At 47.8% G+C, this 18,198-nt stretch overlaps 1 protein-coding gene across 1 annotated transcript in view; it reads left to right on the forward strand.

The window, feature by feature from the left end:
• Positions 1–10,676: 10,676 nt before the first annotated feature.
• Positions 10,677–18,198, forward strand: part of PTCHD1 (patched domain containing 1) — a gene marked incomplete at both ends in the record, with an annotated part of 59,337 nt that continues 51,815 nt past the window's right edge. Inside the window, one exon of the mRNA XM_079765794.1 lies at positions 10,677–11,027. Within this exon, the coding sequence (XP_079621920.1) occupies positions 10,677–11,027 (351 nt within the window). The remainder of the gene's footprint in view (positions 11,028–18,198) is intronic.

An 18,198-nucleotide genomic window follows, 5' to 3' on the forward strand; every position in this document is an offset into this window, starting at 1 on the left:
CAAATGGCCTTACTGAGGTATAATTTACATACCATTAAATTCGCTAGGCTTCACTAACTGCTAACCTTTGAGACTCCATTAGGATGTCATCTCCTGTTTTCGGTTGGGTTCCCCCAAAAGACAGATCCTGAAACTAATATGTGGGTGTGAATGGTTTATTTGGGAGGGGAGTCCCAGAAACAAAGTGGGGGAGCAGAGAAGGTAGCTAGAAGAGAGAAAAGCCAGCAAAGGGTGTGCTCGTGAATGGGGGACTGCAGTGGGCAATCAGAGGACCACTCTGCGGGGAAGTCTCTCAGAGCCTGCGCGAAGCACATCTCTGAGTTGTCCCTCAGAGACGCAAAGAAGTTTGGGTATTTATTTATTTTTCCTGTCCCTCCTAGCGGTATCTCCTAGAGGTGTTAGCTCCTTGGCACTTCCTGCCTGCTCCATGGGCATAGAATATCTCACACAGAGACAGGCAGGAAGCCATCAGCGTATGTGGGAACTACCTAGAGGGCCAAGTGGGCCAAGAGGATAAGGATGGAGCACCAGACAGCATCTCTAGAAATCCTCTTAAAAGCTTTCCCAGCCCTGGCTGGTTTGGCTCAGTGGATGGAGCGTTGGCCTGCGGACTGAAGGGTCCCGGGTTCGATTCAGGTCAGGGGCACATGCCCAGGTTATAGGCTCAGTCCCCAGTGTGGGGTGTGCAGGAGGCAGCTGATCGATGGTTCTCTCTCATCATTGATGTTTCTGGCTCTCTCTCCCTCTCCCCTCCCCTCTGAAATCAATAAAAATATATATTAAAAAAAAAGCTTTTCCAACCCTTACCTCTGCCTTTCAGGCTAGGTTAGGGGAACCTACTCATCGGTCCCATGACACATATGTCCTTGCCACACTACACAATTTTGTTGTTTCACTTGTTGGCCTCACTCCCCTGCACTGTGGACACCGGAAAGGCATGGTCTTTACATGTATGTCTTCATGCTCCACATTTAGCAAGTGCCTCGGACCTATCAAGCCCAATAATGTGTGTGGTTGTTTCAATGCACTTTACATTCATCATCATGTTTCACACCTGCAAATCTCCTTAACAGAGGAATATCATCATCATCTTTATTGTTCTGATTTTGTGAACAGAAATCTGAAATACAGGGATGAGACAGAGCTGGAGGGAAGAACTTGTTTGCTAATGGCCTGGCCAGTAACCAAACTAGTTTCTGTTGCTTGGCAGGCTACAGGAGGTAACGGCAGTCACCGGAGGCTCAACCTTTCCACCCATGGTAGAGCAGACTTTCCCACATGGAGAATAATCCTCTTTATAATATTCAGAAGATGCCTGAAGGCGGAAGCAAAGCAGCCCTAGAAATGCCAAGTCCTGTGCTTTGTCTGAAAAAGGAAGCTTTAAAATGTTTTTCTTTTCTCAACCTATCCTAGGAGCTGCCTCCTGATGTAACTTTCCTACAAGTCTAATATTTGTTAATATGTAAATCAGACTTTACTATTAATTAATTCACCAACACAACGCCATTCACTAGAAGGAAGTGAGCAGCCATGGGGAACAGAATGCCTTGTAGCTCTGTCATTTTTAAAAGTCAAAGCAAGAAGTACACAGTTCTAATAACAGAAGGGATGAAGTGCTTTGTTCTTAGGTTATGCTCTGGAGTACAATTTTTAAAGGGATTAAATATATAAACATCAAAGAGAGACTGCCCTGAAGCTAAAAGTTTTATCAGGAAACCCCCTGCTTTCTTATGTCCCCTATGTTCATACATAAGACAATGGATCTGGTGATTATAGTGGTCTTTGTTCCCTTTATACAGTAAAGGAAAAGAATTAAGGAATCTTTCCCTTTGCACTGTAATGACTGCTGCTGAACCACTAAAAAATGGAAGAATTTCAACAGGCATAAGGTCAGAGTCTATTTGGGTGCTTCTTCTGTTATGTATTTTGGAACCACTTGACAGTTTTCCATTTTAACATTTTGAGGGATTTTTTTCATGGTAGAATCCAGACAAGGACTGCATAAGTTTTGCCATCTGCAAAAGGAGTGGGTTGGATTAGATCAGCAAACACTTTGGGTTCCATAACAATATTTTTGTTGGTCCACAGAAGTCCTCTAAGGAATACTAACATCAGAAATAAATCCAAACACTGAAAAACTGATTAATGGATAGGCCACAATATTGCCATTTTACAACACTATTAAATGAATAGTAAATACAGAAACAGCATTAAATTGTTTATAATATTCGTGGCATATTATGTTATGTGACTAAGATGTTTCTGACACATTATTATATCCAGTCAAGGCATTCTAGAAGAGGAAACAAGTAATTTTCTGCTTAAAAGAAGAATGATTGACAGAAAAACATGGATTCTTTTTTATTTTTAATGAATTTATTGGGGTGACATTGGTTAATAAAATTATGTAAGTTTCCAGTACAATTATATAATACAGCAACTGTATATTATATTGTGTGTCCACCACCCCTAGTCACATCTCCTTCCCTCACCATTCATCTCCCCTTTACCGTCTCCCACCTCCCCACAACCCCCCTTTACCTCTAGTAATCCCATACTATTGTCTGTGTCTACTTACTACTTGGCTATAAAAAAAGCAGAAAATATTACCTTTTGCAACAGCATGGATGGACCTTGAGAGTATTATGCTAAGTGAAATAAGCCCTCAGAGAGAGACAAGTACCACATGATTTCACTTATATGTGGAACCCAATGAACAAAATAAACTAACAAAATAGAAACAGACTCATAGATACAGAGAACAGACTGACAGCTTTCAAAGCGGAGGGGGTTGGGGACTGGATGAAAAACGTGAAAGGATTAAGCAAAAAATATATGGGTTCTAATATCAGATAGGCCTGGGTTTTATTTATACTTCCATTACAAGATCTTCCTACACAAGATATTTAATCTCCTTACTCCTCAGTCTCCTCTCTTTAAAATGGGTTTGACAATGCATAATAACCTACAGAGTGATTTTGCAAAGTATATACACCAAGATATGTGAAAGGGCCTAAGGCTAAACTTAGCACATAAAACACATAAAAATATTATTTTTCCCTTTTTCTATCATTTTGGTAAGTCTTAGGTAAAACTACTCCTAAAATTCAAGACATTATATTTTAGATTCAGTTCTAACATTTACCTTTAAATGTCCTCCCCACACAAACATATCACAAGGGCATAAAAGTATTGGGCACAATTTTAAATATGAACATACTGGATTTCGTGAGCCACTAATCTAAATTTCTTTCCATTTTAATTGTCCTGGATAAAGTAAAGATGATTAACCCCCTGGATTATATTAGTTTAAATAACATCTTTAGCTCTAAAATTTTTCTAAAACCAAGTGATGGGGGCCGGAAGGGGTGGAGTAACTAGGTTTAAATGGATCTGTCCCTGGTGCTGAAACTGAATAATTTACCTAAACTCTCCTCATTTAGATGCTGTGGAAGAAAAGCTATTTTAACATAGTGAAAAACCTCACATACACTTAGTTTAATATCAGGAAAGGGGCAATACTCAGTAATTCTTAGAATGAGGAACTATCACCTTCTTTGGCCAAGCTCAAAACTTTAGGACTATTCCAAGTGAAGAGAGAAGGGGACCTCAACCAGTTGGGTCCAGTGATCAAACAGCTATCAAAAAACTGATATGTAACATTTACATACCATATATTTATAGATATAGATGTTTCTAGATCATATGTACAAAACATTATATAACAAAGAAGCTCAAAACAGCAAGATGCTAACTCTAGGCTAAAGATATTCTAAGACTAGAGGCAACCCAGATATCATCTATGCCTTTTTTCAGCTTTTCACACATTGTTGTGACCTCTCCTCTAGAATTTCCTTTACTTTGACTTATATTTTAATTCTCAGTAGATTTATTCAACCCTACTAGACTACAAATTCCTTGAGAGCAGGAAATCCCTTGCTCAATTTCTCATAGTTGTCGACCACAGTAGGAACTTGCTCACTGAAATTCAAATAAAATGTTTCACTAGAGTTAAATTAATCAATGTTGGTGTGGCAGTCAGAGAAAGCTTATTCTACATGTGAGCTAGGATTTTAAGAGAACCTTGAAAATTGAAAGTATTTTGAAAGGTGGCGAGAAGATAAAGTCATGCTTTCTGTTAGGAGAAAAAATGCAAAGCAAAAATTTGGACCTGTCCACCTCAACCTTCTGGATTATATTAGAAGCACAGACACCAAGACAGTGTGTTCCAGAATGTTTCTCCCTGGATCCATGCATGACATATACCGCTCTTAGCCCCGAGTCTTATGTTTATTCAGAAAAATGATTTTGCTTTACTCTTTTCCTTATGTCATGATTGATCATTCTTCTAAAAGATTCATGATGATATGGAGAGCTTACTGAGTTGGCAGAATATCCTGAAAGACTTAGATGTCCAATCAGCACACTTTTGAGTAGAAATTATCTACACATAACAGTGTGTCTCTTTATCTTAAGCAGCCTATTAAGACTTGTCACACATGTGTTCCCTCTTCAACGGCAAGTTTAAACTCTCTTCAGTAGTCCCCCTTTGGGTAAAATTTCTGAAGTGTAGTGTTGCTCTGCATAAAACAGCCTCTTGGTCAAAACAGGGCTGAGTCCCAGAAGATATTTCATGGAAACATCTGCACTCAAGGTAAGGCTGATGTTTATCAGGGGAGCTTCCCCCCATGAAAGCATAATCTTTGTTATACTTTGGCCTTCCCTGCATATTTTCTATTCTCCCAGAGATCTTACCTAGATCTTTTAGAATGGAAGAAACACTCAGCACTTTTAAAAATACTGTAGTGTTGTTAAGATCAGGAAGGTATCAGGTAATGATAAATACTCTGTACTAAGTTCCACCCTCAACTGCAGCCACCCAAATATCCTTTCCATGATCCTGCTATGCATAGTCACTTCATAATTGACACAGACCTCTTTAGATTTAAGAAACAGGCATGAAAATATTTTTTGTTCCTCAGGCAGAAAATGGTGGTGGGATTATTGAAAGCTAATGCTTGACAAACTTGCTAGATAAAAGCAGACCTTTGTTTCTAACCTTATCAAACCAAATAAGCTTTTCTTTTGAGTCCCCACTCTCTCCACACCATAATCAATCTCTTTTGCATCTCTGAGCAAGACTGAGCCAAGAGACTGGTTCCAGATGTAACAGGTGACACCCCTCAGTGGGAATACGTCATTTATTTTTATCAACATACCAGAGGCCCGGTGCACGGATTTGTGCACACTGAAAGGAAATTAACTAGAAGGTGGCCAGTGGGACTGGGAAAGACAGGCAGACATGCCCTGGAGCCAACCTCCCATGGTCCCTCCCCAGGGCAGCGTCAGGGCTTGAAGGGTGTCTGCGGAGTGAGCGGGGTCCCTCTGGCAGGTAGGATCCCTCCGCCTGGCCTGTGGGATGGGGCAGAAACCAGCAGTCTGACATCTCCCGAGGGGTCCCAGAGTGCAAGAGGGCACTCTGCAAAGTTGTTGTCACTAGGCAGCTCCTGCATTGAGCGTCTGCCCCCTGGTGGTCAGTGCGCATCATACCTACTGGCCAGTTGGCCGGTTGCTTAGCCTTTTATATATATATAGATGTAATCCCTGTGAAGGAATGCCCTTGTACCTTACCATTTAACAGTAATTAGAAAGGCATTGGTTAGGAGCAGTCTATTTAAAAGATAGTGCTGGATATCTGACCCTAAGAAAACAGAGATGCAGGTAGAGATTCATGTACAGGATATTCAACTCAGTGTTATATATATTAGTAAAATTTTAAAAAAAAACTAAATGTCCAACAATATGGTATAAACTAAGTAAATGAAGTTCAGCCATATGGTGGAATTCTATGCAGCTATTCAGATGTTTAAAAGCAGTATTAACTGACATGAGAAAATGCTCATGGTCTATTTAATGGGGGGAGGGGGGAATGGTTGCCAAACAGAATGCTTATAATGACCTTCAATTTTAGAAAAAAAATGTGTATGAACATTTTACATACATTGGCAAAGCCCTCTGCCAAAAGAGTGCCAGGAACACACCAGTAGCTGAACAACCTGGGTTTATTTTTTTCATTGCAGTGAGGGAAAACATGCACCACGGAGAACTGAGGGGTGTCTCAAGAAGGTATTAGAAAGGACTTGCGGGATTTGGGCTTGGGCTAAGTGATTTTAAGGAAGGTTTAAGGTAGCAGGGCTTGCTCTGGATTGGCAGCTGTCAGGATGCCGGGGTAGTTTTATGGTTGGGTGCCTTGGTAAATCTTTACCTAAAAGGAGAAAAGACTAGATCGAGTCTAAAGCTGTAGCTTGTTTTTTTAAAAAAATAGAATAGTCACTCTTATTAGCCAGGATAGGGACATGTTTGGTCATTTCTGTAGTTTGGAGAAGGTTCATGTTTGTCTGTGTTCAGACATGATTATGAAGGGGTTTTAATTTTGTCTGGATCCATCACAGTTATAGGATGACCTTATCTGGTATCAGTGTTGTGGGGAATGGGTTTTGTTCAAAGTTTAGATGTGAGTCCCATGTCAGCTCTTACAAACACCAAGTCCAGCTGACAACACCAGGCCAATGTTGGATGGCAGGGATGGATTTTATTTTTCACACACACATATTCAGAGAAGACTAGAATTATAACATATATCATTTACTATGTGTTTGTGATATTCCATGCCATATTTTTAGGGCCTTATATCTTTTAAAAAAAAATACTTTTCTATTGAGTTCAGACAGGAAGGAAGAAGGAGAGAGAGAAATAGAAACATCAATGATGAGAGAGAATCATTGATCAGCTGCCTCTTGCACGCCCCCCATGGGGGATCAAGCCAGAAACCCCAGCATGTGCCCTGACCAGAAATCTAACCTTGACCTCCTGGTTCATAGGTCGATGCTCAACCACCAAGCCACACCGGCCCGGCAGTGCCTTCTATCTTTTAACCTATGTAATCCTCACTACAACTCTATGGGGTGGGTACTGTTATTATTGCCATTTTCCCTAAGTGTGGCATAAAGAGGTCAAGTCCTTACCCAATGCATCACAGTAAAGTGGTGGAGTAAGGATTCAACTTAATGGTTATGGAACCAACAGCCCTAACCTTCAGATCATGTCTGTGTGTACAACAACTCATCAACAGACGTTACCTTTCCAAGGTGGTGGGAGTACAGAGATACAGAGATCTTTTTGTTCCCTTCTTTTTCTTGTTATTTTTAAGTTTTCTACCATTCGTATGCATTAATTTGTAATCAGGAAAGGAATAATTTGCTAATGTCCTGATGGAAGCTCTGTTCTCAAGGTCACTGTCCCAAAGGCAAACTCAAGTCTTTGGTGGTGGCAATGTGTCCCTGAATGTCTGATCAAAAGACAGGCAACGCCCTCTCTTCTCTTTCTTGCTCCAACTCAATTTCCACAATGCTAACTAGATTGTGCGCAATAATAATTTAAAAAAAAGTGGCAGAAAGATCAACTCTCAGGCTGTTGGGTGTCTCGGAAGTAAAGCAGGCAGGGTGGAAGTTTCCCCAGAAATACGGAAGGACCATTAGGAAGAGCTGGGAGAACTAGAAGCAAACGCCTCAGCCCCAAAGGAAAGGGAGGTCAACACTCCCCCCCAGGCCAGTTGAGGGAAGCTGGGTTTCTCCCTCTGGAAGACTCAGCCCAGGCGCTGAGCGAGGGGGACGCCTGCGCTTCAGCCAGCGCGAAGGCTAACATTCAAAGGCCAGACGTTCGAGGGATGGGCGAGAACCAAGGTTAGGAGGGAACCATTTGGAGGGACAAAGGCTTCAGAATAAAATGAGCTTCGCCCAAGAGACCTGTGGGCTGGTTTCCCTTCTTCCCTCTGCCGCTGAGCTAGCATCTGAGCACAGGAAACATCTCTGTTCACTCCCCGCGCAGAGACTGACGTTAGGCCTGCTGAGGAGTGCCCACCCACCAGCTGCCCCCCTGCTCAGCCCTAAAGAAGTAGCTCCCGGTATTCCCCACTGCCGCCGCGCACCCCCCCCCCCCCCACTCTCCTCCCCCCACCGCCGCCGCCTTTCTGTCTAAGGGCATCCACCCCGTCATTTAGCACCTTGGCTGCGCAGTGGTGGGTGGCTTCCCAAAGCGTGTGCCCTAGCAGCCACTCGCGCTCGCCTCGCCGCTTGCAGGGGCACAAGTCAATGAGGCTTTTCCCTCCGCGATCAGCGTGAATCAGCAAAGCGCTGCAGAGCAGCAGCGTAGCCGCGAGCAGAAATTAAGATGCTGGGGGAAGGGCGCGAGCGGAGTGTTAGCCCGGGGATGGCCAGCCCCTCCCAATAGGTACCTCCAGGGGAAGGCGGTGCGGAGTGGTGCGGGGAGGTGCGGGCTGACGCTGCTGGTGAACTTAGGCGCCCGAGAGGAGCCTTTGGAAGCCGTGAGCGGGGTGGGGAACAGCGGGGGTGAGCAGAGAAAGTGACGGAGAGGACAGAGGGATAGAAGGACCTACGGAGCGCAGGCTGAGCAGAGCGGTTGCACCCCCCCGGGGCTGGGCGGCGCAGCAGTTTGAGGTGTTGCTGAGGGAATTTAGGAAGGAGTGTCTAGTCGGATGGAAGGAAGGAGAGAAACCAAAAAAGGAGGATTTCCCAGCCCACGACTTCCTGTTTCCAACGTGCAAGTTCCCAAGTTCAGTTTGAGAAGTGCAGGGCCGCTTGGCATTGGGAAGTCACACCTCCCGGAGTCGCGTTCTCCCACCCATTTCCCTCTCCTCGTCCCCTCTCCTCCTCTTCCTCCTCCTCGCCCCAGTCCACCTTCCCTCAGCTTCGGTTAATATGCATGTCCATGTCCGTGTTCACTAGTGCGGGCCACAGTCCAGGGATCGCGCCTCTATTTGCGGCTTGACCCCTTCGTGTTAGGAGGCCAAGCAGGAGCTACCAGAGGCTGGGGATGCGAAGGCTGGGCACTAGGAGAGGAAAGCCTGGGGACCCCCCTCGCCACGCCCCAATCCCCACCCCCATGGCCGGACTGAGCGACTCGGTGGCCCAGACTCCAAGATCCGGCTCGGTCTGCGCTGCAGCGGATGGCCCCCGGGGCTTGGAGCGCGCAACGAAAGGCGCTAAATTGTACCTGTGCGTGGCCGTTCCCGCCGCTGGTGGTCTATCCCGGCCCGAAGCCGGTGCCCGCCTTCTCGGGGAATTCTCTGGAGGGGGAATTCGAGGGGAACCACAGTGGCTGGCTGATAGCTCGAGGCTGGTGCTCACACGTACACGCCCAACTTTGTGGAGCCTTCGGCGCCCTGGGGCTCCCCCGCGCCCCCTGCGGCTCGGCACGCTCCGAGACCAGTATCTCTCCAGGTCGGAGATAAGGGGTCCCCCCACTCCCCACATTCGCGCATTTGAGGAGGAGAGAGTGGGGCGGAGGAGAGAAGGGGAGTAACCCTACGGACTCCCAGAGCAGCTGTTCTCAAACAGTCTACACCCGCGCGGGCGCCCGCTCCAGCCCCGCCTCACCAGGTCCCCCAGACCCGCCTGTGACGACAGAGGGGGGAGGGGGAGGACGACGCGGAGGCGGAGGAGGAGGAGGAGGAGGAGGAGGAGGCAGGGCGGAGAGCCCGGAGTCTGAAAGCACCAGAGCCCTGATGACCCGTGGCTCCGCCGGCTGACCATCATTATCAACACTTTTATTACTGGGGGACGGGGCGGGGAGGTTGAGGGGCGCGCAGCAGCAGAACTGCCCAACCCCAATCCGTTTGGAGCGATCCTAAAGGAGGGTTTGTATAGAGATTCTCCACAGGCGCCTTTCGGGTGGACGTACCCCGGACACGCACCGGACCCCGTGGTCCCGCGGAAACTGCGGTGTTGGGATATTTTAAATGGCTCTTACTTGAAAGGAGGCGTGATCTCCACGTTCGAGCGTCTTCGCTCCCCACCCCCTCTCCGCACCAGCCAGTGCGCGCCACCACCTGAGCTTGGCGAGAGCCAGAGCGCACGCAGTCTTCAGCCGCCTCCTTTCCGCCTCTGGGGGAGCTCGGCTCGGAGAGGGTCCGCCTGATGCCCCCCGGGAGAACTCTTTACTTTTTGTTTGGAAAATCGGGGCCATTTCTTTATTCATCTCTGGGTCTCCCCGGAGGATACAGGGGAGGAGGAGAAGGCGTGAGCGGCGGGCCGGGGGAGGGGAGCCTGGGGAGGGGAGGGGACTGGGTGTAGCCTGGAATTCTCAGTCCTCGTGTTCCTAGGCTGGCGCGCAGAGTCTTCCCGGGATAGCGCCGCCGCCGCTCCCCGCGCCACCCCGTCGTTGGCCTTCGGGGTCGGGTGAGTGGGGTCATGACGCGCCGCGGGGGCTGCCCCGGGCCCCTTCCGCGCTGAGCCGGGAAACAACCCAGCCGCACGGAGCCCCTCGGGCGGGGAGGCGGCGGAGGGCGGGGAGGGCGCACGGGGTAGGGCGGGGTGGGGGCAGCGCGGAGGCCGCCAGGCTGGGGGGCTCTCCGGGCCGGCGGGGCCGCGGGCTGGAGGGCGTGTCTCCGGCCCGAGGGGACCATCCCGAGGCGCGGCGCGGGACTCCCCGATGGTGGTGCCGCGGCTCCGGGAGAGCACCGGGTCTCGCCTTCGCTTTCGCCGCCGCCGCCGCCGCCGTCGCCACCGCGGGCGCCACCACCGCCACCGCCGCCGCCGCCGCCCGAGCCCGCGCCGAGCGTGCGCCTCGCCCTCCTCCCGCGCCCGCTCTGCTCTAGGATGCTGCGGCAGGTTCTGCACAGGGGCTTGAGGACGTGTTTCTCCCGGCTCGGCCACTTCATTGCCAGTCACCCCGTCTTCTTCGCCTCGGCGCCCGTGCTCATCTCCATCCTGCTCGGCGCCAGCTTCAGCCGCTACCAGGTCGAGGAGAGCGTGGAGCACCTGCTGGCGCCCCAGCACAGTCTCGCCAAGATCGAGCGCAACCTCGTTAACAGCCTTTTCCCGGTCAACCGCTCCAAGCACCGGCTCTACTCGGACCTGCAGACCCCGGGGCGCTACGGCCGGGTCATCGTCACCTCCTTCCAGAAAGCCAACATGCTGGACCAACATCACACCGACCTGATCTTAAAGGTGAGATGGGGGGGACGGACGCGGCTGGGGCCGGCTGTGCGCGGGGTCCGGGGTGAGAGCGCCGCCTCTCCTATCCCAGGCGGCTGCCGCAGGGGGCTCCCCTGCACCTCGCGCCCCTCGGAGGCCGCCCGGAGCCTCCCCGCCTCCCGGGCGGGAGTGTCCGGGTCCAGACCCGGCCCTGCCCTCGCCGCCGTCGTCGCCACCAGACAGCTGCTGCAACAGTTGGGGCGGCGGCAGCCAGGGTGCTGTGGTCAGTGCGCTTGTTTTGGTTGCAGTGGTCTTGGGGGTTGGGCGGCTTTGGGGGTAACTGGGCCGGGAAGGAGCAGAACAAGAAAATACGTACTCAAAAGTCCTGCTAGTTGAAAACTAAATACTGTGCACGAGGGGATTCAGAGACACCCCCGCCCCCCCCCCCCACCTCTCTTCTTTTCTCTCCCTTCTTCTGGCCCCGGGAGTGTTTGGGGAAGGGCTGTCTGGAGGGGGCTGTGAGGAGCAAAGGAATGCGAGGGGGGATGGTGAGGAAAATGCCTCCCTCCCACCCACCCAGAAAGAAGTGTGGTCCCTGACAAGGACAGGGGCTGCCCGGCTGCCCTCTCCCCGGGAGCGAGGTAGCCATCTCTGTCTGCTGGGGTAGGACATGCTGTTTGTAATTCACAGGTATTGCATCTTTCACCTCCTCTCCTTCGAAATGCAGAAACTTCTGTGGGAAAAGAGGGGATTCCGCGGATCCGCTTTTCTGTGGGCGCATTTGGGCATGAGGGTGAGGGGCAAAGCCAGAGGGTGAGGACGCGCGCGCCAGGCTGGGTGGCCCTGACAGGAGCACAGGGAAGCCAGCAGCCGGTTCGAGGGTGGCTCTCGCAGAAACAGGTTGTGCCATCCTCAGCCTGCGGTGGGAATCGGGTGTGAAAAGTGAGGTTCATGGTGATAACTTTCTGGAAGTTCCTAAAGCAGAGGAGTGGGGACGAGAGATGGAGAAGGGGAGACCTGGGGAGAGAGAAGCAAAAATGGGTGAGACTAGTCCATGCAAGTCCCTGGTGGGCATTATGGGGCTTGTTTACTTCTGGTGCTTCTCCTGGGGAGGGCAGAGCGGAACCAGTCCCAGATGGAGCCCTAGCTTTTGTGTGGGTCTCTGGTCTCGAGCTGGGATTAGAAGCTGGTTAGATTGCTAGTCTTCTTATCCCAAGAGGAGTCTTCCTCCACCCTTTATCCCTAGAGACCAGCTCATTTCTCTCCCTCTATCTGTTGACATAGTATCAATCAGTAATTAGTAATGAGGGGACTCTGACTAGGGACTCAATGGAATTAGGGCATTCCCACATTGGGTTGCTTGTGGTATTTTGAATGGCACACACATTACACATACTCACTCATCACAGAGCCTTAGTAACATGAATCCCAAAACGTTTGCTTTTCTCGGGATTATATTTCCAACATCAAAGTGTCCCCCCACACACACCCCAATACCTCAGTGAGCGTATTTTGGCACACAGACAGATACAGCTCCAAATGCTTTCTCATGAAAACACGTAGTAGTTTCATCACAGGCTTAAGGAAACTATAATTTAGCCAATCCTGACAGTTGGAAAGCTGCCCCATGTTTTGCTAGATGATCTACTAAATGATGTTTCTCTTTGTATTTTCCCCCACACACAACCCAGGTGATGTTTCCACTGGCTTCCTCTCCCCCCCCCCCACCCCCAACAAACCCCCATGCCTGTGTGACAGGCACTCACCAATTACATTCACTCTCAAGGTTAATGAGACATCAAAAGGCACATCAGATCTCTGTTAAACTGGATTGTTTCTCTCCTATTTGACTTTGATCTGTTCGAGACCGAGACCGGAAACTGGATTGTAAGAGAAAGTTGGAGAGGGGAGGAGACTGGCTTTGCATCCATGGCTAAAGGGCAACTTTAAAGGACAACAGTCTTGCCAGTGAATTGTTTTAAGAAATGAGGTGCTTTTTCATGTTCTAGGTGTCTGGGAAAAATCAAAACCCAGTGACATAGTGCTCAGAACTGATTTCCAGCCGTGGGCTCTCTGGTCAAATAAATTCCAACAGCTTATAAAAACACAGACTTATGACACTGAGGGGATTGCCTTTGATTTTATGTATCCATGTTTTTCTTTCTCCATCCAACTCCTATATTCGGTAGGTATGGAGACGAAGGACAGAAAAAGGGACATTCAGTAGTCATGGTAATGTAAAGTGTGAGAATGAGCACTTTTTTTTTTTCCTTTCTTTCTATTAGAGACATGATGAAGACGTGTCCTTTACAAAAGGTGTCAGGAGTGGGAGTCACTGTTTCTGCCCTTACTAGTGTTATGCTGATACTTGGTTGCTGGCATCAAGGACAGCACTGACAGTTAACATTGTACACAACACCAGCCAGCCCCTGCCTGGTTTATGGCACTGCGTTAGAAGTGAGGCGGACAAAGCAGAAGTAGGCGCAAGGCTGTTTCAGGCCCCACTCAGAAACTAGAGGAAGTAACTTCCCAGGCCATGTCCTTCACTCCTCATAGTGTTCTTGGTCGTACCTCAGATTCACATCAGATTCCCACCTCAGGCTGATTCAATGAAGGAGACCCTTCTTGGGATATTAGTCCAGCTACTTTCATATATGTGTGTGTGTGTGTGTGTGTGTGTGTGTGTGTGTGTGTATGTGTATATATATATATATATACACATACACACACACACACACACACACACACACACACACACACACATATATATATAATATTTTATTGACTTTTTACAGAGAGGAAGGGAGAGGGACAGAGAGTTAGAAATATCAATGAGAGAGAAACATCGATCAGCTGCCTCCTGTACACCCCCTACTGGGGATGAGCCCACAACCCAGGTACATGCCTTGACCGGAATCGAACCCGGGACCCTTCAGTCCGCAGGCTGACGCTCTATCCACTGAGCCAAACCGGTTAGGCCTAGTCCAGCTACTTTCTGATCTAAACTGGACTGGACTAGGATGATGACAAAAAATAAAAACCCAGGTTGATTTTTTTTAAATATAATTGCGAGTATCACAGAAAAAAATAAAAATCCACATTTGAAAAGCAGCTGATCTGATTGGGAGGAGCTTTCTCAAACTTGGGCAGGGGTTATGCTTGCCATCCTCTGACTGTGCAGCATAGACTGGGCCCCAAACTATGAGAGGGGGGACTCCCCCACAGTGGTTTCCTCTGCAGGCTGTGTGGCAAAGATGTCATTTTGGATGAAAGTGGGTAGAGCCTGATGGTGCTGGTAAGGGATCAGCCATTAATTTCTGAACCTCTTTAAATAAATGTTGATCTTCAAAAGTCTTCATTTCACTAGAAGATTAAATTTAGCTCATTATCATATTTTAACAGAAAATACACGATGTTTCTCTCAGAGCAAATTTCTGGGTAGTGTCTCACGAGCTTTAATAGAGATGTTTGTTTTTTTTCTTAATCATCTAAAATGAAGTACAAGAAGGTCTTGTTGATAATGGATCTGGGCTGTGATCAAGACGATACTTGATTTATTCTAGAATCATCTGTGGAGAGTGAGGAACCAGTTCAGTCCACTCTTTGTAATGATGCTTTCGCCTTTATAACACTTGATAAAATGTAAACATCAGGATGTTTAGATACAGTAAGTGCCTCGGGGTAGGCAGGAATGCGCTGTGATTCCATTTTACAAGTGCGAAAACTACTCTTTAAATGTTAGCCGATTTGTCCATGAAAAAAGACAAAGACAGAACCAGGACTGGGACCCAGGGTGTCTGACTCCCAGCACAGTGCTCTTTTCACTGTAATGTACTGCCTTCCATATGATAAACTACTTGAATGATTTAAAATGTACATTTCTGTTATACAAATGAAGGATATTTGACCAAAGTCTTGTACTCATCCCATACCCTTGTTCTTAACAGTGGTTAGTGGATTATAAGAACACTAGAGGCCCGATGCACGAAATTCGTGCAAGAGTTAGACCTTCCTTCCTGCAGCTGCTGGCCCCAGCTTCCCTCGCAGCCCCGGCTTCGTCCGGAAGGTCATCCGGAAGCACGTCTGGTCTAATTAGCATGTTACGTTTTTATTACTATAGATTCTCTTGACCTATTCTTCCTGATGTCAATGAAAAGCCACAGCGTGTTGGGCAAAAGTAGGCTTCCAGTGTTAAGTATTTGAAACAGAGTTTATCCTTGTGTTATTATGCATTAATTATTGTATTCTTTTCCATATGAACAACTGCAAACCTACGTTGGCCCCACCCTGTACAGAAACTCTGAGTATGCAAAGTAAAGCATAAAGCATTTATAATTAGCAATATCCAAAGACAGAAATATCGCATCTTTTAGGGGAAAAAAAAAATCTCTGGACGAGGAACGTGGCAATTTGAAGTTTGAGCGCTGTTCACTGGCCAGGTTCAGGTAGCCTCAACTCTAGTGCCTCACACAGTCCCTGGTGCCTCGTGGACCCTCAGTACATACTTGTCAAATGGGCCAGCCCTGGTTTACACAGACCCTTATGTGGTGGGTAAAGAAAATTCCCCAGGAACCACTTTAACATCGATTTTCAAAATGACATTTTTATTTTTACAACTTTGCAGGCAATTGATAGGCTTCTCTTTTTCCAAGAAACCATTTCTCTGTCCTTGTTAATCTCTGTATATTTCAGTTTTGAAATTGGGTAGGTTCTTTGTAGGATTTTTTTCCCCCCCCAGACCAAGGGAAGGAGACATCATTGAAATGCAGGCGTACTTCCACTTACTGGGGAATGTCATTTTGCTCAAATACCGAGTTTCTATTTTATTGAAACTTTTTATGTTTTCCAAGAAGGGCAGAATAATTGCTAGATCAGGGTCACGAAGACCTGGTAGCTGGATGAGGATCCCAGCTTTTCCAAACACTACCTCAGCACGTCCCATCGTTAGGGCGCTCGCCAACATTTCTTTCCCTACAGTATAAGGATCAGCATACGCAAGCCTATTTTCAAGATTAGAAGTTTTTACATTTTTAAAAAATATATCATGACAAAAACAAAGCAAAATAGGAGGTGGAGATGGCATGTGGCTCTCAAAGCCAAAAAACGTTTCCTCTTTAGTCCTTTACCTGAAGAAGTTCCTGTCCTGTATTCCAAACCTCGTCTACTAGGACATTTTCAAGACGCCAATACTGTTAACCTCGAAGGCAGTGGCTCTCAGCCGGGGCAGCTGTGCCCCCCAGGGGACACTTGGCAATGGTTGGAGACATTTTTGATTGGCATAACTGGCAGTGGGTTGCTACTGGCATCTAGTGGGTGGAGATCAGGGATTCTGTTAAACACCCGGCGTGCACAGGACGGCCCTGCACAGCAAAGAATTATCTGGTCCCAACCCTGCTTGAAGGGGTTCATTTGTCTGTTTCTTCTGTCTTATTAGTTTTTTTTTTGGGGGGGGGGGTTGTTTTTGGTGGGGTTTTTTTTTGCAGCTGCAATGATTATATAAAATGAAAAACTGCCAGAATTTTCTAGAACTTTGGGGGCAAATACCATGACCTCTTAGGAATTGCTCTTTGGGGCCGTTGGGCAGAGACCAGATTTTTCAGTGTGGCCTTCCCCAAGGTGCAGTTAGTTATCTTGCTCTCTCCTATAGCTCTGCCCTCTATGGGCTAAGTCCCACCGAAGAGGAACCCTAGAAACGGAAGGCAGTCTGAACTGCTTGAGTGGCAAAGCTGCTGAATGGACCCTGGCCTTGAGACTTGTCAGAGTGCCCCCTTCCCGGCAGTTCTGAGCCTCACTCTGTAGCAGTCACCCCCTAGGCCGGGCTTGTCCGGAGCGCGTAAGACCCCGCTGTGAGGGGTGACCTGCCCGGGAGGCGGGAGGTGATGCTTTGCTGCCTAGTCCATCTGCTTCGTGTTTCTGAACATGAAATGTCAAAAGAAGAACTGGCATCTAAGGGACAAGGAACCCAAGACCCCTGCGTTTGGAAGGCACCTGAAAGGTCACGTCCGCAGATGCTAATGCCGCAATCTGCGCTTAGCATCTCCGGGTGCTTTGTCTGGTGACAGGTGCTGTGACATCTTAGGCCGTCCAGTCCTTTCGGTGACTTTTCTGAGTGGCAGATACTTTTAGAAGAGATTGAGCCTAGACCTGACCGGGAGCAGTATTTGTGTATCTGCTGGAGCAGCCAGCTGCCTTTTAAATTGTTTTTTTTATTTTTCTTTTTTTAAAAAAATATATTTTATTTATTTTTTTTACAGAGAGGGATAGAGAGTTAGAAACATCCATGAGAGAGAATCATCGATCAGCTGCCTCCTGCACACCTCCTACTGGGGATGTGCCCGCAACCAAGGTACATGCCCTTGACCGGAATCGAACCTGGGACCCTTCAGTCCACAGGCCGACGCTCCATCCACTGAGCCAAACCGGTTTTGGCTGTTTTTTTAATTTTTCGATGATGGCTGACATTCAGTACTGTTTTAGTTTCAGGTATACAGCATAGCGGTTTTGCGCTTTATTTTTGCACTAAGGGGAAATTTAAGAAGAGATCAAGATTGCTTTTCATTCTCCTTTGATTTCATAGGAGGCCTATCCAAATAATCGAAGCATAATATTTTTCTAGGGTCGTCTGGTTTCTGAGTACATTTCAGTTGTATGACTAGTATCCTCAGATGCCCACCTTGCGCATATCATTTAGATTCGGCGAGCAATCTTGAACTTCCCCGGGCGGATAAGCACTTGGGACAGACTTTGGGTAAACTGCTAATTAAAACTGAAAATTTAAATATAAAGCTGGAGTGTGAGCAGAAGCCCACCTTTTTAATGACTCAGAGGATCTTGATGGATGCTATATTCGACTTAGAGCAGGATGATTTTTTTTTTAATTAACACAAAAAGGGAACCTCTCAGGATTCGCCAGACTTAACAAACCTCACAAAAACAGCTGCACATGAAATGGCAACTCCTTAGGGTAACTGAGAGAAGAAGAAGTAAGTTAAAAGAGATGGTTTGTTTCCTGCCTGAGAAGTTGCGGCAGCTAGAGAGATGCAAGGTGCTGGGGAGCTGATCAAGTTTGACTTTGTGGGACGTGCCATCTGGTACCTGACTTGGGGGCTCAGTGTGAGCCCCGAGTGATACGTGAGATAGACCTTTGAAGTCACCTGCTCGGTAGCACATCACAGCAAGCAGGCCTGTCTGCCGCACTGCCTGT

The sequence above is a fragment of the Cnephaeus nilssonii genome (genome assembly GCF_951640355.1).
Source record: "Cnephaeus nilssonii genome assembly, chromosome: X".
Taxonomy (NCBI): Eukaryota; Metazoa; Chordata; class Mammalia; order Chiroptera; family Vespertilionidae; genus Cnephaeus; species Cnephaeus nilssonii.